A 23,479-nucleotide genomic window follows, 5' to 3' on the forward strand; every position below is an offset into this window, starting at 1 on the left:
AAAAAAAAAAAAAAAAAAAAAGAAACCCTGCCCTTGTCCTTGATTTCTCACACCCACTGTCACTGGAATGCCAATAGCAAATACATTAGATCTTCCAATATTGCCTCACAGTTCCTGAGGCTCTGGTTATATTTTTCGGGTACTTTGTTCCCTCTTTTTTCAAATTCAATAGTGTCTTTTGGTCTATCTCCAGAATCCCCAACTCTTTCTATTACCATTTTGGTATTTAGTCCCCCAAGTCAATTTTCTCCTTCGCATTTTGATTTCTATCTGTTGTTAAATTACCAATTAATTCCTTTCCATGGTTGCTGTTGGTCTGCCCAGGATTTTGTTTTTCTGACAGTTACAAGTGTGTTTATCTTTAGCTCACGGCGCTGAGTTAGACTGATGCTTTATTGTTTTGTACTCTAGCTTCAGAGACATCTTGGGGATGTCAACTGTTTGTTTGTTTGTTTCTTGAGAATTGGTCGCCTTTATCTTGTTCTTTGTATGTTGCATATTTTCTATATCTTGTATGTTTTAAACATTTCATTTTACTGACTGGGAGTGTTGTTATCCCTCCCCCCCACACACACACTCACAAAAAAAGAACATGGGCTGCTTTGTAGGCTGCACCAGTGAATTCCTAAAGTATTCTCAGCTGATTTCCCTGGTCTTGGTGTCTGCTCACACTTGCAGCAGCCCACCCGGGTTGACCCTCTTAGTCACCAAGAAAGGTTAGGTTAGGAAAGGTCAGCTTCCAGTGTCTGCCTTGGGTGTGTTCCCTGCATGTGGCACTTGGGTTAGTCAGAGACATGCACAGTGGTTCACACTGAGTTCATTTCTCAAAGCCTTCATTGTCCTGCTCTGGATTCATGACATTGGTACCCTGCCCAGGGTTAAGCCCAGAACCTTTGTGGAGACTGAGCTGCTCTGAGTCTCTTCGTGGTGACCGCCACTGCTTCCCTCTGCAGCTTTGAGATGGGGCCTCACCATGTTTAGGCAAAGCCCAAGGTAGGAAGAAAAAGTAAAATAGGAACTGCCCCCACTTGAGCGATCACTTTTTATTTCCTCTCATCATCTGGCTGCTTTCATTTACATTTTAGAGTACTAAGGTTATTGTGTTTTACGCTTCATCCAGAGAGTTTGGTTATATTCAGTGGAGAGATAGTTGGGCTCCCTACCACTGTGGCACCAGAGCTCCCTAAAACTAATCTCACAAGCACAACTTGGCCTCTCTCTCTGGTGTACTTCAGTCAGCATCCTCAGACTTGAGCAAGGAGCCCCAGTACTCATGTCTCCCGTTAAGAGTTTATCACAGTGTCATCCCAAATACCTTTGGAGGTTAAAAAAAGTTACCCCCAGAAACAGATCAAACTTTCCGTTGTCAGCCCCAAGTCTCACAGTAACCTGAGGTATTTTGGCTTCTGCTCTATATGAATGCTGTTATTGAGATCCACAATCGTTGAACTAAAACTCTGCTGGCTAAAACCTTGAGCAAATAGGTCAATTTATTCCTGTGCACTTCAGTTGCCCTATTTACCCTTGCCTTTCAGTTCTCTGGGTTCCTGGCACTTGAATTCTGAGCTGAGTATGGACTCTGCTTTTTGGGCAGATGCCAGACCTTTCTAACAGACAAATCATCTCCCTCTTCTCGATAACTTTTTATTTCTAGCAGGATCCTAAAGCTTTGTTTTCTGTCCCGTGGTGTCAGCCCTGCTGCCATGACTGCCCTTCCTCGGCCTTCTGCTGGCAGTTCTTAACATGCTGACTGAGCCCCGATCCTCGGTGGAGATGCACTCTTGATCTTCTGGTGGGAGCTTCACCCTCAGGATGTTCCTAAGCCAGAACTAGATGTAGCTTCTCCCAAGGGCACAGTCAGGAAGGGCTCATCTTTTCTTGTCGTGTGTCTCTCCTTCACTCCTGTATCCTCACTCTGCAGATTCTTCTGGGCCTTGAGTAAATAGCAATTCAATTACTTTGGTAACAACCTATTCTGTCTTTTTGTTGCTTTTTACCACTTAGCAGGTTTCTTTACTACTAAGATCTAGCTATACTGTTTCACCACCCTCTCCTGCTTCTGGATCCTTTCTAACAGTCCCCCTGAGTTTTTAAGTTTTAGTTTGTCAAGTGGGGCCTTTCCTTCTCCATGATGTGGAATGCCATTAGCTAAAGGCTATGCATATATTATTGCCTTCAGTCCTCAATATGACAGTGTAGTAAATACTTTTATGCACCCATTTTTACAGATGGTGAAATAAAGTACAGAGAGAAGTAATAAGTAATCTCTCCCAGGTTCCACAGCTGTTAAGCTGTGGTGTGATCAGATCCAAGCCGCTACAGACCAGAATCCACTTGTTTTTGTTTTTGTTTTCTTGTACCAGGTGATTTAGTCAGCTTTTTTGCTGCTGTGACTGAAAGACCCAACTAGAACAACTGTAGAGGAGGAAAGGTTTGTTGAGGGGCTCATGGTTTCTGAGGTTTTAGTCCATAGAAAGTCAGCTCTATTCCTTGGGGGCTCAAGGTGAGGCAGAACATAGAACCATCCTTGCAGAAGACTGTGGTAGAGGGAACCAGCTCACGTGATGATGAGAAAGCAGAGAGAGAGATTCCACTCTCCATGTACAAAATATATACCCCATAGCCACGCTCCCAATAGACCCCTTCCTCCAACCACACCCCACCTGCCTCCAGTTACCACTCAGTTAATCCCACTAGGGATTAATTCACTGGTTAGGTAAAGGCTATGACTCAATCATTTCTTCTGCAAAGCTTGTTGCATTGTCTCACATGTGAGCTTTTGGGGGACACCATATCTAAACATAACACCAGAGATTGAACCCAGGGTCACTTAACCATTGAGCCATATCCCCAGCCTTTTTTTATTTTTTAGTATTTTCTATTTTGAGACAGCGTCTCCCGAAGTTACCTCTGATTTCACTAAATTGCTAAGGCCACCTTTGGACTTGCTATCCTCCTGCCTCAGCTTCCTGAGCTGCTGGGATTACAGGGATGCACCGCTGTACCCAGCTAAAACCCTCTCCTGTCACTATGGAGTATGGCTTCCAATCTGTAACATCAAGGATATGCTTTACCTCCATGCTATATCCAAATATTTTATTTTTCTTTTTTCCTCTTTGACTTAGGGTCCATCCATTCTTTTTCCTGACAAATACCTCCTCATTTTGTGAACATTGGATCTGAGTCCTCCAAAAGCATCTATCATTCCCCTAAATCCAGCCCCCTTCACTACCCTCAGATTCTCCACTGCAGCCCCCAGGTTGGTGCAGCAGGCTTGCCAGGCTCTTCTCCCTCTTCCTCACATTCATTCTGCATACTTCCTAGGGGGAGCCCCTTATTGCATACATTACTGTTTCACTGTCCCTCTTTACAACTCACTGATGAATTTCTCAAGTATTCTAGGCTGGCTTTCCTGGGCTTTCCCTATCAAATCTGCAGCCCACTTGGGATAATTCTCCTGATACCAAGGAAGGTTCTGTTTATGCCAGAGCTATTTGATCTGTCTTCAGAGCTGAGAACTTACCTTTTAGTTGTTTTTTGATAGCCACAGACAGAGGCAGCCTTGGAGAATACACCAAGGAAAGAGCCCTACTAACCTTTCCCCTCTGACCTCTAGCAGCCCCTACTCCAGGGCTTCTCAGACTGTATGTAACATGCATTCCAGTCACCTAGGGATCTTACTGATATGCAGTTTCTTGCTAGTCTGAGATGTGGTCTGAGAGTTTGTTTCTAACAAGTTTCCAGATGCTGCTGGCCTCCTTAATGAGGCAGTGCATTGAGCTTTTCACCTGTCGCTACTGGTGATAATGCAAGTGCCACAAGGCACTAGCACTGTGCACACAGTGGGTGAAAAAGCCTCATTGCTGTGGCCCAGCAATGTGTTTAAGTGGGTTCAGTTGCCATTAACTTCTTTGGTGGGTCTTTGCAAACTGGCTGCCGATTATTTTGACCTTTTTGGGGGTATCACCTTTCATTTTTGTGCTCTCTCGTGCCTGTGTTACGATGATGGCTAAAACTTTGGGTTTTATCCTAATCTGTTTATAATTTTCTCGGTGATATTTTGGGTTTGCTTTGCCTGTTTTGATCAATTGATTCATTATTATTTTTAGCTTTTATTTTGAAAGCCCTGAAGGAAAAATAACAAACTCTTTAGCCCCATTTTGGAGCAGTGGCTGATATAATGGAGTATTCAAATTGATAACAGTCACCTTGCAACAGAACAGACGAAGAATATTAATCTTATTCTTTTTGTCACATCATATTACGTATCATACCTGGGGAATAGTATATATCTTGTGTCTATGAAGAATTAAGAGAATGATGTAAACATGTTATGTTCATGTAAACTTCTTAGGAATGTTTCTATTTATGGAAGACTTGTAAACCTGCCAAAATGCCTGTACAGGTGGAGGCTTGCACATCTCCCCTGGTGCCACTGAGGAGCCTCAGAGTGTGTCCTTCCACTCCTGTCCACTCTGTGGCCTTCCATGCAAAATGAAAGTGGAATCTGGTGACTGCTCAGGATAGTTTTATGAAACTGTCCTTCCAGAATGTTCCCTTTAATTAGATTTCTTCCATATAGTCACTGCTCAGAAAACCTTTCTGCTGTGTGTCAGGCATCTTTGATGTAGCAGAAGTTTAGTTTGTTGCCTGAGGAAATCTGCATCTGTGAGGCAAGGTAGCATAGAAGGAAAGAAACAGGCCTTTGGGGGCCTTACAGGCAGAGCCCCAATTCTGTTGTGCCTGATCATGTGACACCAGTGTCATTCACATTCTCTCTGTCCTTCAGTTTCTCCATCTGAAAAGTACCAATGATAAGAACACTTGCTTTCTAGACTTGAGGGTGAAACCCAATAATCTTTGCAAAGACTTAAACCAATTCCTAGGAGCTAGTAAGGTTTTAATAAAAAGCAGTTCTTTATATTATCTAAAAATACTAGCAAGATAAACATGAAATCAAGTGTGAGCAGGCTCTAGCTGACTTTGATCTTCAGTGTTCAAAACTCATTTAGCAGTTTATCATCTGAAATAAGTAAGCAAGCAGGGGATACATGTTTTGGAAGCTCTATCTTGCTCTTGAGTTGACTGTTTACTTTCATGATCTTGTAAGAAAAATTGTATACTTGGGATATATTTCCATGACATCTACAGCAGAAATATATCCAGTCTATCTCTACCCAGTGGTTTCAAAGCCATTGGGAGTAATGATATTTGCCTTGAAACTGTTAAATGAACATCATTGGGGAGGTGCATACTATTTTCTTTATATTATTACTATAATACTGCATAATTTTTATTCTTGGATCTTATGTTGAAGAAATAAAGATAGACCAAGTTGTTACTGTGGCATCATCATGGCATCAGAAGACTTTGAACTTTGATTAGAAGCATTTAATCTTCCCTTAACGTATGATTCCTGAGGCACATTTTAGCCATAAAACATGTCCATGATAGTTTTCTGTTAAATTTTCTGCTTTTTATTTTCTAAAAAGTGTTGTGAAAACTGTCAGGCATTTAGTATGTTTTCCTACACTGACAAATTTTATCTTTAGTAAAATCTGACTTTTTTCAAAGTGAAGTAATAAAGTCAAATAATGAGGGGGCGCTGGGGAGAGGAGCAGGAAGAAAGTCTTGGTGTTAAAAAGCTACTAAAACACTTTTTGTGGTCTAAGCCAAAACTAGAGCTGAAATTCATCTTGTGGATATTCAGACAATTTGCGACTTGTTCTGTCTGGTTATAAGAGGAAACTAACAATAAATCTTTCCGTATATTTCACATTTCTAACTTGAGCATTAAGTACTGTTCTGCCCTCCTTTTGTGCTGGATCTTACATGCTGCCTGAAGACTGCTTTTCAGAGGTCATTTGAATAAATAGACATTTATAAGACTGTCATCGTTTTTCCATAAAACGATGATGTAACACAGTCTCCCACATAAAGCAGAGACGAAAAGTACTCTCTCAGAACTAAACATGAAGGTTAATAGATGTCTTAGAATTTTCATTGCTTTTGTTGAACTTCCATTGAAGGCTTGTAGGAATTAGTCTGCTCTGGAGGATTTTATGTAGATAACCATAAAACCAAAAGTCATAATTAAATTTATGAGTGTGTGATGCATTTAAAATTATAATCCTTGTCTAGAAGAGGCAAATATGCTCTTCATTAGAATCACAGTTGGCTTTTGATGCCATTGGTCTTTTTATACTCAGGCTTAATTTCTGGGCCTAAGTCATGGAGCTGTTCATTCAGCTGATTTTCACAGAAGACTGACTGCCAGCCTTTGCTCTGGACACGTGGACTCCTTAGTGAACACCACAAGCATTCTTGCCTTCAAGCCATTTACATTCTAACGAGGGAAGATAGACCAAAACCATATTTGTAATAAATTAATGATAATGATAGAGCCACTTCTATAGCTGTTAGAAGGTGGTAAGGCTGCAGAGGAAATGATAGGGCAGCCGGTTATGGGGGAATTAGGATTTTGGAACCAGGACATGATAGATTTTGATTCAGGATTCCTGTTGCCCTGCTGAAAGGTTACATTCAGAGCAGGTTCTGAAGGAAGGTACTCAAGCCCTCTTCTACTTAACTAAGGAAGATGGGCATGATTGTATCTTGACCTTTTAATTTTATTCGCCCTTTTACCATAGTTCTGAGATAGAGGTGAGGCATATACTTAAGCCAGTCTCTGTAAGTCTAGGGCAAATAGCTGGTATGGAAAAAATGATGCTCTTTCAGCAAGCTTTCTGCTCCCTTTTTGTGTCCTTTTTTCCTTCTTTTCTGGAAACTAGCACTACAAACTGATGCTTCATTATTAACATTTTTCTCCCATTTGAATGCAACAGAGGCAAGGAAATCTGAATTTCTATCAAGGCTTCTTAGAACAGCCAAGTAGCTATACTTTTTATAGAGTTCGATTCCAAAGGAACTTTAAATTTAGTTTTATAAACAGACTTGTCACTCTCGAATGCAATAATCCAGCCACCCACTAATATGATAATTCTAAGACTGGGTCGAATGTACTAGCGTGTGTGCTTTTTTTTTTTTTTAATGCCTAGAGCAACCAGATAGTAGTGCTACAATATGATAAGTAGACTATAACACATGTCTGATCTGAGGGATACCTAGAGATTTTGTTTGATTTATCTTGTAGTAAATCAAATGAATAAGTATGCTTTTTCAGGTAACAAGGCAGTTTGAATATTTATTGCAGACTCTAGTAATTCTTCTACTTTTCTCTGGATTGTAAGAGCAACAAGTCTGGCCAATATCATAAAAATGTCTATAGGGAATTGTGGAAGCATTTTCATGTGAAGCAGTACAGATACACTGGAGGTGAGCACATAATAAAACCTACATTGATGTCAGTAGCCTTCCATATAATGTGCTATTTTTATGTTTACAACAAGATATACAAAGATCCTAAGATCTGAATAGTATTTTGTCAGAGCAACAGATACTTAAACCCTTGAGTTGTTCAATTCAGTACTCACCAGCCATCAGAAAAACTATGCCTAAATTCTAAGCCAGACATTTACAAATAAAAAATACTTTATGCTCATTGTTTGTAGACAGCATGTCATTTGAAATATATATATAACATACATAAATATATATCTCACATTTCATTGATTACAATAAAAGTATTTTCACAATAGTACTATAATAATTGCTATTCTAGCAAATACTTATTCATTCACTTACGGTCTGCATGAACATATTAATATGTAGGTGATTGAATCTCCAAAGTACAATGCCACAGGCATGGCCTGAGACATTTTTTTCTTTCATGTAAGAATGGTGAACAATATTTTAAAGCCCTCTCAGTGCACTTAACAGTAGTTTGAAAGTACTTGTCTAGGTACAGGTTTTATTGCCTCAGTGCTTTTTATACTCACTTAGCTTTTTCAATGTCTGTTTCAGATTCAGGAAGTAGATCTCTTTGAGCACCATATTACAGAATGAAAAACACATCATCTATGAATTAATTTTGAAAGTGTATTGTGCCAGCATTCTAATAAAAATATCCACCCCTAGCGTTTGCTACAAATAATAAGCACTTACACATATTTGTGGTATGAAAAGATAAAAATCTGAAATAAAAATACTTAACCTCTTGTAATGACAATAATGTCAGCTGATTTAGGGGGTCCTTTGTGGAAAAGGTGTCATGTGTCTAAATTACCTTTCTACATAAGTGAAATCTGAGAATTTATATATGATTTCTTAACTTTTTAAGCTAAAAATGAATGTTTGCAGGTTGTTAACAGTGACTGTTTCCTTAAATGTAAAATTTAAAGGGAACTTTACCAGCATCACTTTATTGACACTTTAAGTGGGCTATATTTCTTTGGCTAAAATGAACTTTTTTTTTTTTAATAAATTCACACTTGACACATTTGCCCACTTTCAATAAGGAGTTATAATTAAGTTGAAATCATCAGCATTCTTTTGAAAAGATCATAGAGTGAAAAAAAAGGACACAAAATTTTTGAGCAAACAGAAAGTCTTTTTAATACTACCTAAGCCACATTCCAGATGTGTGACCTTCTGAAAATTACCTAACCTTTTGTTGTCTCGGTTTTCTCATCTGTGAAACAAGGATAATGATAGCTTTCTTTTAGGGAGGTTTTGAAGATTAGTAATGGTGTATGAAACTATGTAACATATGCCTGCCACATGAAAGGGCCTCACCTTGTCCTTGTCATCCTCATCATCATTCCAAAGCCTGCTGTCTGCACTTTAAAGATGTGCTATGTAGATTCTCTCCTCTGCTTCACTTTATCATTAGCAAGTGCAGTTGAAAACAAACTAAAATCTATTTAGCTGTGTATATATAAATGTATTTCACCTATTGTAAAAAAAAATGTTATGTACTGAAGGGTGAATTGAAGCCATCTCATTGAGGAGTCATATGAATAAACCGCAGTTTACATCCTTAAATTGCCTGCAGTGTAAATAGCCTTTGTATTCTATATACAAAATTGCCTACTAAAATTATTGCAAAAAATGATAACCTAACCACAGAAGGGGGATACAGAACAGGAATGTTCTCCTTTCAATGTCAAGAGAAACTGCTAACTTCTCTAATATGGGTGGCAGAATTGATTCAAGGGCCCTGCAGGGAAAATGCTATTTGTAGGTCTGCAAGACAGTTTTATAGTGAAAATGATTGAATTTATGTCCCTATTTTAAGCTTTTTGCAACAGTGCTTCTACCTTTGAAAGTGACAATCTAGAATAACATAATCTTGACATATATGAATGTGTATTCCATGAATGTTCGATAAAGTAAATTCATTTGTAAGGGCTGAATTATAAAATTAACATATGGAGGCCAAAATTGAATACTATCAAAATCTAAGGGTATCACATTGGAGAGGGAATACTTTTTCCTGTAAATGCAAACACTTGTAGTTTTTCTTTTCTCCACAGTTAAAATAAATCTCTCTCCTTTTAATGTAGATATTAGATAAGAAGAAAATGCTAGTCACTGAGCAAAGTACCTACACTCTAGAGCTGAGATCTACTAAAGAAATGCTAAATTCACATCATTTCAGGATATCAGTGGGATGCTGTAGTGTTTAAAAGGGAATGTTGAGAGCCACTGTCTTATTAGAGAGTAAGAGGAAGTTGCTAGAGAATTAATACTTGGCAACAGTATGGGAAAAGGTGGTATTGAATGACCACCAGGGCGACAGGTGTTTTTATACAGGGTGCTGGACTGAGAAGTACAGTAGAGAAGGAAGGTGCAGTTCCCAACTCTGCCACTTTATCTTTGTTCACACTCTTCCCTCCACCCAGAATGCCCACCATACTCTTCTCTGTCCATCTGCAAGTCCCTCTGTGTTAGTCAGCTTTTCATTAGTAGGACCAAAATACCTGACCAGGAACAACTTAGAAGAGGAAAAGTGTATTTCAGACATTGAGTGCATGGCCAGCCAGGTCCATTGCTTTGTCCTGAAGCAAGTGACATACCATAACAGAAAAGCATGCAGAGGAAAGTTGTTAGCTCTTGGCAGCCAGGAAGCAGAGAGAAGAGAGGGCCTGGGCGCAGGATATAAGCCCCTACTGACCTACTTCTTCCAATCATGCTGCACCTGCCTAAAGTTATCCAATAATCCATTCAGATTATTAATCTACCCAATGGATCGGTCCACAGATGAGGTTGCAGCTTTCATCATTGCCCCAGAACCCCAACAATGCATCTTGCTGTATTAGGGACCATGCTTCCAAAGCATGAGCTTTTGGGGGAACACTTCACATCCATACCAAAACACCATCGTTGTCTGACTTTAAACAGTGTTCTTTTTCAAAGAATCTTCTGATCTACCAGGTTGGACGAAGAGGTGGGCAGTGAGATAATCTCAAGTACCTGGGCTCTGTGCTAGGCACTGTACATAAGATCTCATTAATTTCACCCAAGAACGGAACATTACCACTCAGAACATCTGCGCAGGTTCAGTGTCTTCACCTCCCAGGAGCACAGGAGAGGGAATACTGGGTGGAAGAGATGGGAAACGCAGCTCAGGCCAGGTGGGCCCTATAGCCTGTATTCTCTCTGCTGCAGTACATAGTCCTTAAATGGACCCTAATGGCAGTGCTGTGAAAAGCATTTCAATAGAAAAGTAATGCTGGCTATTTGGGGCTTGTGCCCTTCTAACTTTGATTTCAGACTCCTTTTTGAAACTGCCCTTTGAATTTTAGTATTTTAACTGGTTACTTTCTTGGAAAGTAGAGTTTGTTTAGTATCTGTTATAATTACAACATTTACCATATGCCTTTTGCTTCTTGTTGATGTTCAGTATGTATGGGTTACTTGATTTAAATGTGTAAGGCCTTTGCAAGTTTTCAAATGCTTAAGGACTAACCAAAAATATATAGTATAGGAGAAGGTCTTGGCAAAGATAAATGTGGCCATAGTTTTGCAAATTTAAAATGCATAGTGGAATTTACATCCCAAAGAAAGTCAAGGTCAAAGGTCATATTTTATTAAAATTTAAAAATACTTAGAATTGAAATTATCACTGTGGGAACCATTGTCCAATTTTTTTAGGTGCACTTATTTTTTAGGATCTTATGTGTACCATTAATTAATTGTTAATATATTCAGATATACTTTGAGTATTTTCATGTAAAGTACTAAAGTACTTTTATCCTTTTTTGAGGAAGAGATCAGGATTTAAATTTTAAAAGTAAAAAGGCAACGAAAGAAATTCTAGTTTTCTTTCTTTTTTTTTTAATGTACAACTTAACTAGAAATACCTTTTTACTTGGAGTACAAGATTGGATCCATATTTTCAGTCTAACATACAGATTCAAATCAGTTATAGAAATGTTTAAATAATGTTTCATTTAGTGAATTTCTCTTGTCTTGTTTTTCAGGTCCCGTAGGAGTGGGTCTGAATGAACTGAAACGGAAGCTGCTGATCAGTGATACACAGCACTATGGTGTAACAGTGCCCCGTGAGTTTTGTACTTTTCAATGCTACTGTGACTGCACTAGTAGGGATTGCTGAACACTTAGAGAGCATGCACCCTCTGGACCTCCCATCAGCCCCTAGAAGTGTACAGTGACATTATCCACATTGTACAGAGGAGGTAACAGAGTACCAGGGGTTAAGGAATTGTCCCTAGATGACACGGATGATTGGTGGGATATTTGTTAATTGCAGCTTCCCTACTTTTAGAATTTTATGAGGAATTTTACTTCACAGATAACATCAACTTATTATTTACAAATTTTCTTCTAAGTAAAAGACTCACTTTTCTATTTCCTAAAATAAGTGCTAATGTTTTCCAGAGTTTTTCTCCAGTTTTACGATTAGAAGGACCAAACCACAGAGAACTGAAGGAGACTTCTCATAATATGAACCTTTCTTAATTACCTTTTATATGTAGTAATTGGCAGATAGTGTTAAATGGGCTTTTCATGGCCATATAGACCAAATATGGTAGGCTTTTTTTCAGTACACAGAATTAGATCTATTTTTATAAAAGTGGTTTTCATAGGCATTCTTACAAATGAAATATGATGCTTGAAACATTTTGATCTCCAGAATAAATGCCATTTGACTACTTAATATGTTGATGTTAGAAAGCTGTCTAAAAGGCTAAATTGAAATGTTGGCTTTTTCAAGTGGTTTTAGTAATGTTAGAAAAAAAAATCATTTGTCTATTGCCCTTAGCAATGTTCTCTAGTTTTGGAAGAGTTCAACTTTATTTTAAAATTATAGTTTTTTATTACCTCAAGTTACATCTTGTTACTACATTTTTCCAAATTATTGTTTGTAATCATTTTCAGCCGTAAGTTATAGGACTGCTGGTTTCCACCAGGGAAATGTGAAATTAGACAGTTTCTTCTCCCCCCCCCACCGCCCCCTTTAATTCACTTCTCTTACCTACTGAAGTTGAATTTCAATTTACAGGTAACTAGAAAAGTATACAAATGGTTGTTAAACTTACAGGTGAGCAACTATAGAAGAAACCTGAGATGCAAAAACAGATTACAAAGGAAAAACGAACTTCAATTTCCTACTGTAGATTCATCTCCATTGTTCATCTTAATTTATGTCGCCCTCCCAACAGTGGTGTAAGATGGGTGATATTTTCTCTATTTCACAGAGAAGGAAAGAGTGCAAAGAGTACCTGGACTCATTCATAGCTCAGTCGATGATAGTTGCACTTGGATTTGAAATCAGGTGTTTTGACAGCACTGCTTATGTTCTTCTCCTGTGTTTCTCTAGCAATGCTTTCAAACTACTTACTGAAAGCCCAGGGAGCAGTAAAAACTGTAGTGAAGATGATAAATATCAATAAGGCCATCTATCAAATGTAACCTTCTGTACTGGTTTTGGTGTTACCAAAGGCCCTAGAACAAGGCACTTTGGCTTTTCAGTGCTGAGATAACCTGTCTCCAAAATTGTTATAGAATCAGAAAATATCTAGAAAGATCCTGGGGCTCAGACTCTGAAAAAAAATTCTCAGAGTATTTATTTTCCACTCTGATCCACTTTAAACAGGTATTAATGTCACTGGGTCCCCAAATACCAATGGTTTCAGACATGCCTAATGATAAGAATCTCCTTGGGGTTGCAAGAAAATACATGTCTGAGACTATGTTTATAGCAAGCATCCCAGGTCATTCATAAGATCAGACATGTTTGGAAAATATAACTAGAGCATCAATTAAGGGTGAGGTAGTTAATTTAAGAAAAATATATTTTAAGAGTAATTTTGAAATTTCATTGTTTTGCTTTCTAAAGTACTTTGGGCAGACTCTTGAATATTATAGAAAAAAATATTGAATATTAGAGAAAAATTATTGTTTTGATGATTACTAGTATTGTTTGATGCTTAATACTACAATTCTCCTTTCTGAGACATATAACATCCACGAGAATAGGTAGAATAAAAGAGATGGAACTCTTGTACATGGCTGATCAGAGTATAAATTACCATTTCAGCAAACTAAGTGGCCATATCTACTAAAGCTTCTCAAACACACCGTATGACCCAGCAATTCCATTCCCAGATATACACCCAACAGAATTGCATATGTACAAAAGACATATATTCAGATATTCTTAGAAACATATTTATCAGAGTTAATATTAGAAACTACCCAAACACCTATCAGAAGTAGAATGGAAGCCAGGCAAGGTGACACACGCCTGTAATCCTAGCAGCTCGGGAGACGGAGGCAGGAGGATTGCAAGTTCAAAGCCAGCCCCAGCAACTTGGTGAGACCCTGAACAACTTAGCAAGACCCTGTCTCAAAATAAAATACAAAAAAAGGGTGGGGATGTGTCTCAGTTGTTAAGAGCCCCTGGGTTCAATCCCTGGTACCAAAAAAAAAGAAAAGTAGTAGTAGAATAGATAATAAATTAAGGCATATTTACACAATGAAATACTAGAACACAGAAAAAAGTAGTCCACAAATACACAGACCCATACAAATGAACCCCACAGACATCATGTGAGTAAAAGGAAGCAAGCACAGAAGAGGACCTGCATTATTTCTCCATGTTTATAAATATAAAAGAGCACAGCAATATGTGCCCTTCGAAACTTTGAGGAGGGAAAAATTGACCAGTAATTTGTGGGTGTTGGCAATTTTCTGCTTCTGTTAGAAGTGCTCATTACAGAGGCATGTTTGATGTGTGAAAATTCATCAAGCCATATATTTATAAGTGTATATATAACTTTATGTGAACTTTTCTTTCTGTATATCATACTTGGGTTTTTTAATGTTCAAAATAAATACCTAGCAGTTTAGTTGGCTTTCTGATGTTGATTTCCTGGTTTTGACAATGTGCTGTAGTTTTATAAGTCCTACCATAGGAAGCTGAGGGATGGTTGCATGGGACCTCTCTGTGTACAATTTTTATAACTACTTTTGAATCTATAATTATTCTGCTTTTTAAAAAATAAGCACAATCACACAGTGTTTAACCCTGAGATACATCCTGAGAAATGCAATGTTAGGCAGTTTCCTCATTTGAACTTTCACAAGCTAAGTTGGCTGCGTCACTGGACAATATTATCTTATGGGAACACTGTTGTATGCACAGTCCATAATGCAAAATGTCTTTATGAAGCACAGGACAATATATAAACATATAAAGGAATTCCAAATCAGGTTAATGCTATTGTTGTTGGGCTAAAATGGCTGAAAAGTAGTTAACAAAAAATATTACAGTAGATCTCAAATATTGAGTGGATTCTAGAATCTCTATAGTCTGGACTTTGGGCACTCTTATGATTAAGAGTCAACCTCGCCACCGAGTCACTTTCTATGGTTTCCTTGAAAACAAATATCACAAATTTTGTGTTTTTATGGATTTCCAAGTACCTATGTTTTAGAACACTCCTTTGTCCACAGGATGCCTTACTTAAAATTTCCAAACTATAAATGTTTTGAATGAGGATACCAGTTTAAAAAAAAAATTAATTCACCATGGTTATTATTCTGGGATTTTGTTGGGGACAAGGAGGAGAGGCTAGAACTTGTTCTGTATGCATTTGATTTTTGTCTTAACCTATAAGCGTAGTGGATCAGCAGTCACGAAGTAGTGGCCTGCTATGGCCCATCTTTCCCTTTGAATCTCCTTGTCCTGTGAATTTCTAGGTCCTTCATTCAGAATCCTTCATTGTTACTGAGTTCATGAGATTCCCAAGGTTGCTCATTTTAATTAAACGCTGAAATTCTTCATCAGTAAAATAGCATCAGACCTAGCTAATTCAGGTTGATTATGATACACAAACACTTTGGTTGTAGACATATACCTATGTAGTATGTTCAGTAACATAATAAATATCTTAATTACTACTTCATGTAGTTCTAGAAATATTTTTAACCCTCTAGGGGGACTCCATGTGTTGGGAAAGTGATTTTAACTGTTGTAGATTTTCAGTCAGCATGTTCTGCCAGTACAGTTGGATAAAGTCAGTCTTTGCTTAGTTAATGAGAAACAAATGTGTAGAAAATTCTATTTTGATTTTCTGCAAGACTTTATCTTAAGCCTACCATTTGCTCAGGGAACAATAACAAATGGTGGTAACAAAACGGATTAAGTGATAAATGAATATAAACCTTAATTCTAAAGCACAGTATCATACTAATTTTAATCTTTCAAAGTCTTAGATACTTATACATACACCCAACAGAATATTTTTGTGCCATGAAACTTATTCTTAGTTTTTATGATAGAATAAAATGTATCAGTATCAGTACTTCATCCAGTTCCTGTAAAGGGTGTGACATTCCATAAAGAATAGCACTGCTTCTGGGTGCGCCACACATGGAAACAAGTATGAAAAACTGTTTTCAAGAAATAAGAACTTTGTAGGAAAATGTGCTTTCTAACTAAACAAAAGGGAGTTAAAATTTTGGATATAATTTAAATTAATTGGGTTTTATGAATCCATTGCTGTTTGAATTAGCTTACTGTTTCCCCGACTTCTCACAATTTTATAACATTATTTAAATACAATTAAAATAACTGCACATACTTTAAATATGATGTGATCAGTCTTAAATACATATGCACATGTGAAACTATCCCCACAGTCAACATAACAAAGCATTTTTATCTCCTCAAAGATGTCCATGTGCTTTTTGCAGCCCATCCCTCTACTCCTATTGCAAGGCTCCTGCTGGTCTGCATTTGGCCGTGTGGGTCGGTAGGAATTGTTAGTACTTTAAATTGAATTACACAGCATATACCTGCTGTGTTTCTATTCAACATGAGCTTGGGATTCATTCATGTTGTTTCATAGATCATTAATTGATCCATTTTCACTGTTGAATACCATTCTTATTATGGAAATACTGATTTTTTTAATCTATTTACCTATTGATGGATATTTAGAAGTTTCTTTCCCCACCCCATTTTTGGCCACTGCAAATAAAGGTATTATGAGGTTTGTATACAGGATTTTTTTTTTAAAGAGATAATTTTTTTTAAGAGAGATTTTTTTAAGAGAGATTTTTTTAAGAGAGAGAGAGAGAGAGAGAGAGAGAGAGAGAGAGAGATTTTTCAGTTTTCGGTGGACACAACATCTTTATTTTATTTTTATGTGGTGCTGAGGATCGAACCCAGCGCCCCGCGCATGCCAGGCGAGTGCGTTACCACTTGAGCCACATCCCCAGCCCAAGTATACAAGATTTTTGATGGTCGTATGTTTTGTTTCTCTTGGGCAAGTAAGTAGGAGAATGACCATGTATCTGTGTCTTAATGTGTAATATGCTTTCTTATAGGCTTATCAGCAGAAATGTACTAAGGTATTTATCTTTTACCCATTTTAGGGTAAATCTTCGCCTTTTAATGGGTGTACAGAAACCTTAAGCATTTATTTAACTATAAAAATGATTGCGTTGTTTTTTAACTCATTGTTTTCTGTTTCTGTTTTCTGTATTTCATTTTCTTTTCCTTCCTTTTCTGCCTTCCTTTAGATTATCTGAAGGTTTTTTAGTATTCCATTTTAATCTACCTATTGGCACTCTGGTTTATATCTCTTTGCAATAGTTTTTTACTGGTTGCTTTAAGGGATTATAATATACATATCTAACCATTTACCATCTATGTGGAGTTAACTTGGCATTGTTTCACATAAAATATACAAGACTTGCAATCATGTAATTCCCTTTTCCCCTACCTTAATCTGCTGCAGTTATTGAATATATTATATTTCCATACATTGAAAATTCTATCAATCAGTAGTAAAACTTTTACTGAAACAGTCATATATGTCTTAATGGACTTAAGAGGGTAAAAGTGGACTTCGTTTGGATTCAGCTATTTGTTCTTTCTTCATTCTTGAAGATCCAAGTTTCTTTCTTACCGTTTCACTTCAGCATTTTAAAATGTCCATTTTTCCTCTTAGAACAAGGGGCTGATGAATTCTGTGTTTCTCCTCATCTTAGAAAGTCTTTATGTTGCGTTTATTTCTGAAAGATATTTTGGTTGATTTATTTCATTTCATTTATTTCTTTTATGATTTATGAAAAGAAATCTGTGATGATTTTAAATAATTCTTCCCTTATGGGTATTATATTTTCCAGTTGACTTCAAAATTTTTTAGTTACATTTGACTTTTACTGATGTGATTATATGTGTAGGCATGATCTTTTTTTCTGAATTTATCCTGTTTGGGATCTGTTGAGCTTCTGAAATCTGTAAGTTTATGTCTTTCACCAAATTTTAAAATTCCAGAATCTGCTCCAATATAATTTTTCTCTCCTTCTAGCACCTAATTACACATACAGTAGTCATTTCAGCATTGGGATTCATTCATGTTGTTTCATAGATCAATAGTTGATTCATTTTCATTCTTGATATGGAAATATCAATATTTTTCTGTTGAATCCAAGTCCCTGGAGTTCCATTTATTTTTTTTTCAGTCTTTGTTGTTGTTGTTCAGATTATACAATTTTTTAAATACATATTTTTTAGTCATGGGTGGACACAACACCTTTATTTGTTTTTATTGTTTTATGTGGTGCTGAGGATCAAACACAGTGCTTCAGGCATGCTAGGTGAGCACTCTACCACCGAGCCACAACCCCAGCCCCAGATTATATAGTTTTTATTGATCATCTTCAGGTCACTGGCTCTTTTATTTATTATCTTCTTTCTGCTACTAAAACCATCTTGTGATTTGTTTCTGTCATATATTGTATCTTCTCAGTTCTAAAATTCTCACTTGGTTCTTCTTTTATAATTTCTATTTCTCTACTAAGACTTACATTTTCATTGAATTCAAGTGTTTCCTTTTACTTTATGAAGCATAGTTACGATAGTTGCATTAGAGTCTGTGTTTTAACTTCTGGGTCTTGCGGTTTCCATCTGTTATCTTTCCTCTTGAGAATGGTCATATTTCCTTGTTTTTTTTTTCACACAGAGAGAGAGAATTTTTAATATTTATTTTTTAGTTTTCGGTGGACACAACCTCTTTATTTTATTTTTATGTGGTGCTGAGGATCAAACCCAGTGCCCCGCAAATGCCAGTGAGCACGTTACTGCTTGAGCCACATTCCCAGCCCTCCTTGGTTATTTTATATTGAACAATTTTGGATTGCATTCTAGGTATTGTGAGTGTTATGTTATATTAACACTAGGTCCTGATCTAAATTCTGGAGAATATTGATGTATTTATCTTAGCAGGTAAACAACTGCCTGATACTAAGTTCTGTCTCATTTATCTTTGTTGATTTGGATCTGTCCTGGTTCGAAGACAAGTCTGAGATTGTATACATAATTCAAATCCAGCTCAGTTCTCCAAGCTTTTCCTACACTGTTAAGGGTGTGTTCAGTGTTTTCTATTATGCAGGGTTTAGACCTAGACTTGAGTATTCTAATCTCCGGTTCACTTCTTAAAAACTTTACTGTGCTGGTTTGAATCTGAACTGCATGCGTAAGGGCAAGAGTTATTCTTAGACTAATGGTTGTTCATATATAGAGTTAAAGTATTTCCTTCTATACTTTCTCCCCTCCTGGATTTCCTACATACTCTTTAACCCAAAATGACTTGATTTTTCCCCATCCCCTTTTTTTCTGGTCCTTTCACTGAAATTGGCAGGACATCTATTGGAGTTTAGCACACATTCCACTATGATTCTCTTGGAGTGATTCCTACCCTTGGGGCAAACCTAGAAAAAAAAATAAAGCTAAACTTTTCCCCATGCAGGTTGACCCGCTTCCACAGTCTTACCTGTTTTATTTATTTTTCAGAGTACTCAGGCAGTTGTCCTGGTTTCAGAGGTTTTTGTTGTAATCAGTAGGACTGTGGTGTGTTTTTTACTTGCCATATCAATAGAAAACCTTGTGTTTTGTTGTTTGTAATTAATCCTGCATTTTCTGCTCCATTACAGTTTACTGAAAAATAACTAGAAAAATTACTGGAATATTGGAAGTTAAATAATATTCTAAGAGGGTGCTGCTTATAACTTTGCCAAGGATAATGAATAGCACATAGAAGTATTTGACTTTATCCAGTGTAATAGAAAGCATTGATGACATAGTGCTGTGTTAGGAAGGTAATAAGATAATTTCATAATTTGTAACTAGTGGGCAGCAGATTTTCTTCAGTGAATGAGGATCAATAAATAAAGATGATGAGCATATCATTTGCAAAAGAAAGGAGTTTTCCTCAAAGTGTTTAGGATACCACTTTTATTTAATTATATTAAAGAACCTTCAAAATAATGAGTAATAGCACAGACACACAATGCAATTGAATTTTACTCAATTTTCAAATTTTAATATCAGTAGTAAAATCTGCATTTGACACTTTAGTATATTTTATTAACTAATTTACTTATTTATAAGTTTTTTAATTCCATGTAAGATAACTGCTTCGATTATACATGATCATTTCTTTAATATTTCCTATACTCTTTTTTTAAAATCAAGTATGAGCTTTTCTAAACTTTTTTTTTTTTAATCAACTCACAGATACCACCAGAGCAAGAAGAAGCCAGGAGAGTGATGGTGTTGAATATATTTTCATTTCCAAACATTTGTTTGAGACAGACGTACAAAATAACAAGTATGTGAAAATTTCGGCAAGTTTTATATGACTATTGTTTTTAAGCATATTCCTATATATCCAGCCTGTATATCCACTTAGAGTTTTGCTGCATTTGAAAATGTATTTTACTTACCACAGTATTATTTGAAACCCATATAAAATGACAATTCAGTTATTAACTTTAACCAATATTTACCCCTTTTTAATAACTAGAACTGTTACGTTTCTGTTAAGTTAAACACATAGGTATTATTTTGCAGTATGAGGGAAGGTTTGACTGGTGTCTTATTGTAACTTCTTTCCAGCCCACTGATTTAATCTTAACATGTAATTTGGGTGGAATTTTATTTTTTAAATTGATGAACAGCTACTCACTATATTCCTAGTCCTACAATCTGTTCCATACACACACATTTCATTCTTACATTGATACTTCAAGAAATTGAAATAAGGTTAAGTTGTACACATACCATCTTCTCTAGCGAGCTGTAAAATCCCACCCCCAACACTGTTTGGGTTTTCCATTTGCTTAAGCATGACTATTTTAGGATGATATCAAAAGCAATGTGTGTTTTAATGCAGGATTGTGGGATTTTATTGAAACATCGAAATGCTTTCTTCGCATTTGGCGCAATGATTGTGTTTTTATAGCACATAATCGGCTGTCCTGATTCCATTAGCCACCACCCAGCTCCTGTAGTTCTGAAGCTAAGCTTGGTTACTCTGTAGTATGCAATGAAATTTCAGTAGTTTCTATTGTTTGGCTGATTCATGGTTTTATTGCATTGCATTAGTTCTGAAAAAGGGGTGATGGAAAACATTAGAGCTCTACTGGACTGAAGTACTTTTTTTCTGCTTAAGTGTAACACAAGCAAGTGTTACTGATTTGAAAATGTAGAATATAAGATTTTTTAAAATTGACATTCTGAAGTAGTTGGCCCTATTTATTCTATTAAATATGGTAAAAAATTAAATGTTAAGCAAAAACGTCTTTTACCTATGAATTATATCTTGCCACATATGAATTTAATTCACAAATGATTCTGATGAGCCTCTAATTTTCCACAGGTTTATTGAATATGGTGAATATAAGAACAACTACTATGGCACAAGTATAGACTCAGTTCGATCTGTCCTAGCTAAAAACAAAGTTTGTTTGTTGGATGTTCAGCCTCATGTAAGTAAACAGTTGAATATCTATAATATTGATAATTGTTTCAGGCTATAAAGAAACTGATTAGAATATTGTGTATTTAAACCTTGTTTAAATACATGCTCATTGTAAACATATCTTTGATATTGATATTAATCTTGAATAAAGAAGAGTAGTAATTTAAAAAAAAAGAAATATTCAGAACACTTGCAACCCATGTACTCTACTGCACTTCATGTGAGCATTTTGGTATAATAATATAAAGTCTACTCATATCAGTGTAATTTGATATATCTTTTGTGGGGGTGGGGGAAGCCCACAATATAATTAGGAAATAGGAGTGGATGGAGCTCAAAGATCTGTGTTTGTAACTCTCATTTATTTCCAGTCAAGTTCAATGACTTTTAAATATTTCTGTGTATTTCATATTTTTAAAGAATACATTATTACACATATGATGTATTTTTTTAACCATACGATTTATTTTTATTTTTTTAGTCATACATGACAGCAGAATGTATTTTGACACATAATACATACATGGAATGTACATACATCAATCATATTGTGTATTCTGCTGCCCTTCCTATCCTCCCTACTCCTCCCCTGCTATCCCATCCTTTCTCTCTATCCAATCTAATGTGACACACTTTTTTTTTCTTTTTCTCATTACAACATCATATATGTATTCTGTTTAACAACGAGGTTCTCCTTCCATCTTCCATGTGATGTATTTTTTATGTTATGTATTATTCTAAGTGTTTATCATTTTTAACAGTGGACATTTGGTTCTCAATCCTCTGTCTTTGATTTGGGTCTTGTAAATGTCCTAGAAACCTAAAACCCCTGCTAGAGCTATAAGACTTTTCCCAGGAATTGTGCTGGGCAAGATCCCTTTAACAGTTGATCTTTGTCACCCTGGGGTTTTTGTTTTGTGTTTTGGTTTCTTTTTTCTTTTTGTACTGGGGATTGAACCTAGGAGCACTTAACCACTGATCCATATCTCCAGCCCTTTTTTTGTATTTTATTTAGAGACAGGGTCTTGCAGAATTACTAAGGAACTCACTAAGTTTGCTGAGGTTGGCTTTGAACTTGTGATCCACCTGTCTCAGCCTCCCAAGCCACTGGGATTACAGGCATGTGCTGCCTCACCCAGCACCTGGGAATTCCAGACTGAGGATGCCAATGGATGAAGCCATTCACTTCCTTGTCAAATCATATATGTTCCCACTGATGCCAAACCCATAACATTTTCCTGGTCCTCCAGGGGCCCTAGATTGTCCTTCTACCAGTGGTGGTACCCTGAGGCACATAGCCTCCACTGGATCTGTTTATTCCTGGATCCTCACAGTGCAGTTTCTGCCTCTCCTCCTAGTGCCTGTAGCACCCCTCTGTCCCCTGCCACCTGCACTACCCCCACTCCCCACACTCCCTCTGCTGCCTACACATAGCCCATCTGCCTATCCTTTAGGTGACGCCTATCATTTATATTCATATTTTGGAAGGATCTGACACACAGCTCAAGAACATTCCTCAGCCCTCACCCTTCTGTCGGTTACCCTTGATGATAGGTGAGTCCCCAGAAGCAGAGTGTAAATAACGTAAGACCCTTGATGAGGGAATGCTGGTGCCATCACAGACAGCAGGGGCCGCCTTTATCACTCCCTCTGAGGGGCAGGTGAAGGCCAAGGACTCCTGCTTGAGATCAGGAGAGGGCCATAGGGATGGTCAGGTGACTTATTATATTATTAGTACTGTTGTTATAATTTACCCCGTCACATCTTTTTGGTATTTGCTCTAAAAGCCAGTTTCGTGGTGTTCGTAGCTACTTGTGTTCAACATTTGTGATGATGTATTTCAGACATTTTTAAATGAAATTTGCATTTTCCAGCTTCTTTTAGAGAGGAACATTTGTCACCTTCAATTGTTAATAACTGATTGAATAATACATCAAAAGACCTACTGACCTTAATTAGAGAATAAGTTTAGAAATAAGTTAAGAAAATGAAATAATTCATGAGGTTATGACGAAATACAAGAGAAAAATTCTTTTCTTCCTTGTAGACAGTGAAACATTTAAGGACCCTAGAATTTAAGCCCTATGTGATATTTATAAAACCACCATCAATAGAGCGTTTGAGAGAGACAAGGAAAAATGCAAAGATTATTTCAAGCAGAGATGACCAGGGTGCTGCAAAGCCCTTTACGGTGAGTACCAAGATATTAGTGATGGTATCTAAGCAGTGCATAAAAGCACGTGCATCTGTGGCTACTCAGGAAGGCTATTAAAGAC

At 36.9% G+C, this 23,479-nt stretch overlaps 1 protein-coding gene across 5 annotated transcripts in view; it reads left to right on the plus strand.

Moving 5' to 3' along the window:
- Mpp7 (MAGUK p55 scaffold protein 7) overlaps nucleotides 1–23,479 on the plus strand; it is a 214,211-nt gene that overhangs the window by 186,145 nt on the left and 4,587 nt on the right. For all 5 annotated transcript variants that reach the window (XM_048809158.1, XM_048809161.1, XM_048809159.1 and 2 more), the window contains 4 exons: nucleotides 11,385–11,465; nucleotides 19,958–20,051; nucleotides 21,102–21,210; nucleotides 23,251–23,394. In XM_048809158.1, coding sequence (XP_048665115.1) covers nucleotides 11,385–11,465; nucleotides 19,958–20,051; nucleotides 21,102–21,210; nucleotides 23,251–23,394 — 428 coding nt within the window. The remainder of the gene's footprint in view (nucleotides 1–11,384; nucleotides 11,466–19,957; nucleotides 20,052–21,101; nucleotides 21,211–23,250; nucleotides 23,395–23,479) is intronic.

Source organism: Marmota marmota, unplaced genomic scaffold, assembly GCF_001458135.2.
Source record: "Marmota marmota marmota unplaced genomic scaffold, marMar, whole genome shotgun sequence".
NCBI lineage: Eukaryota > Metazoa > Chordata > Mammalia > Rodentia > Sciuridae > Marmota > Marmota marmota.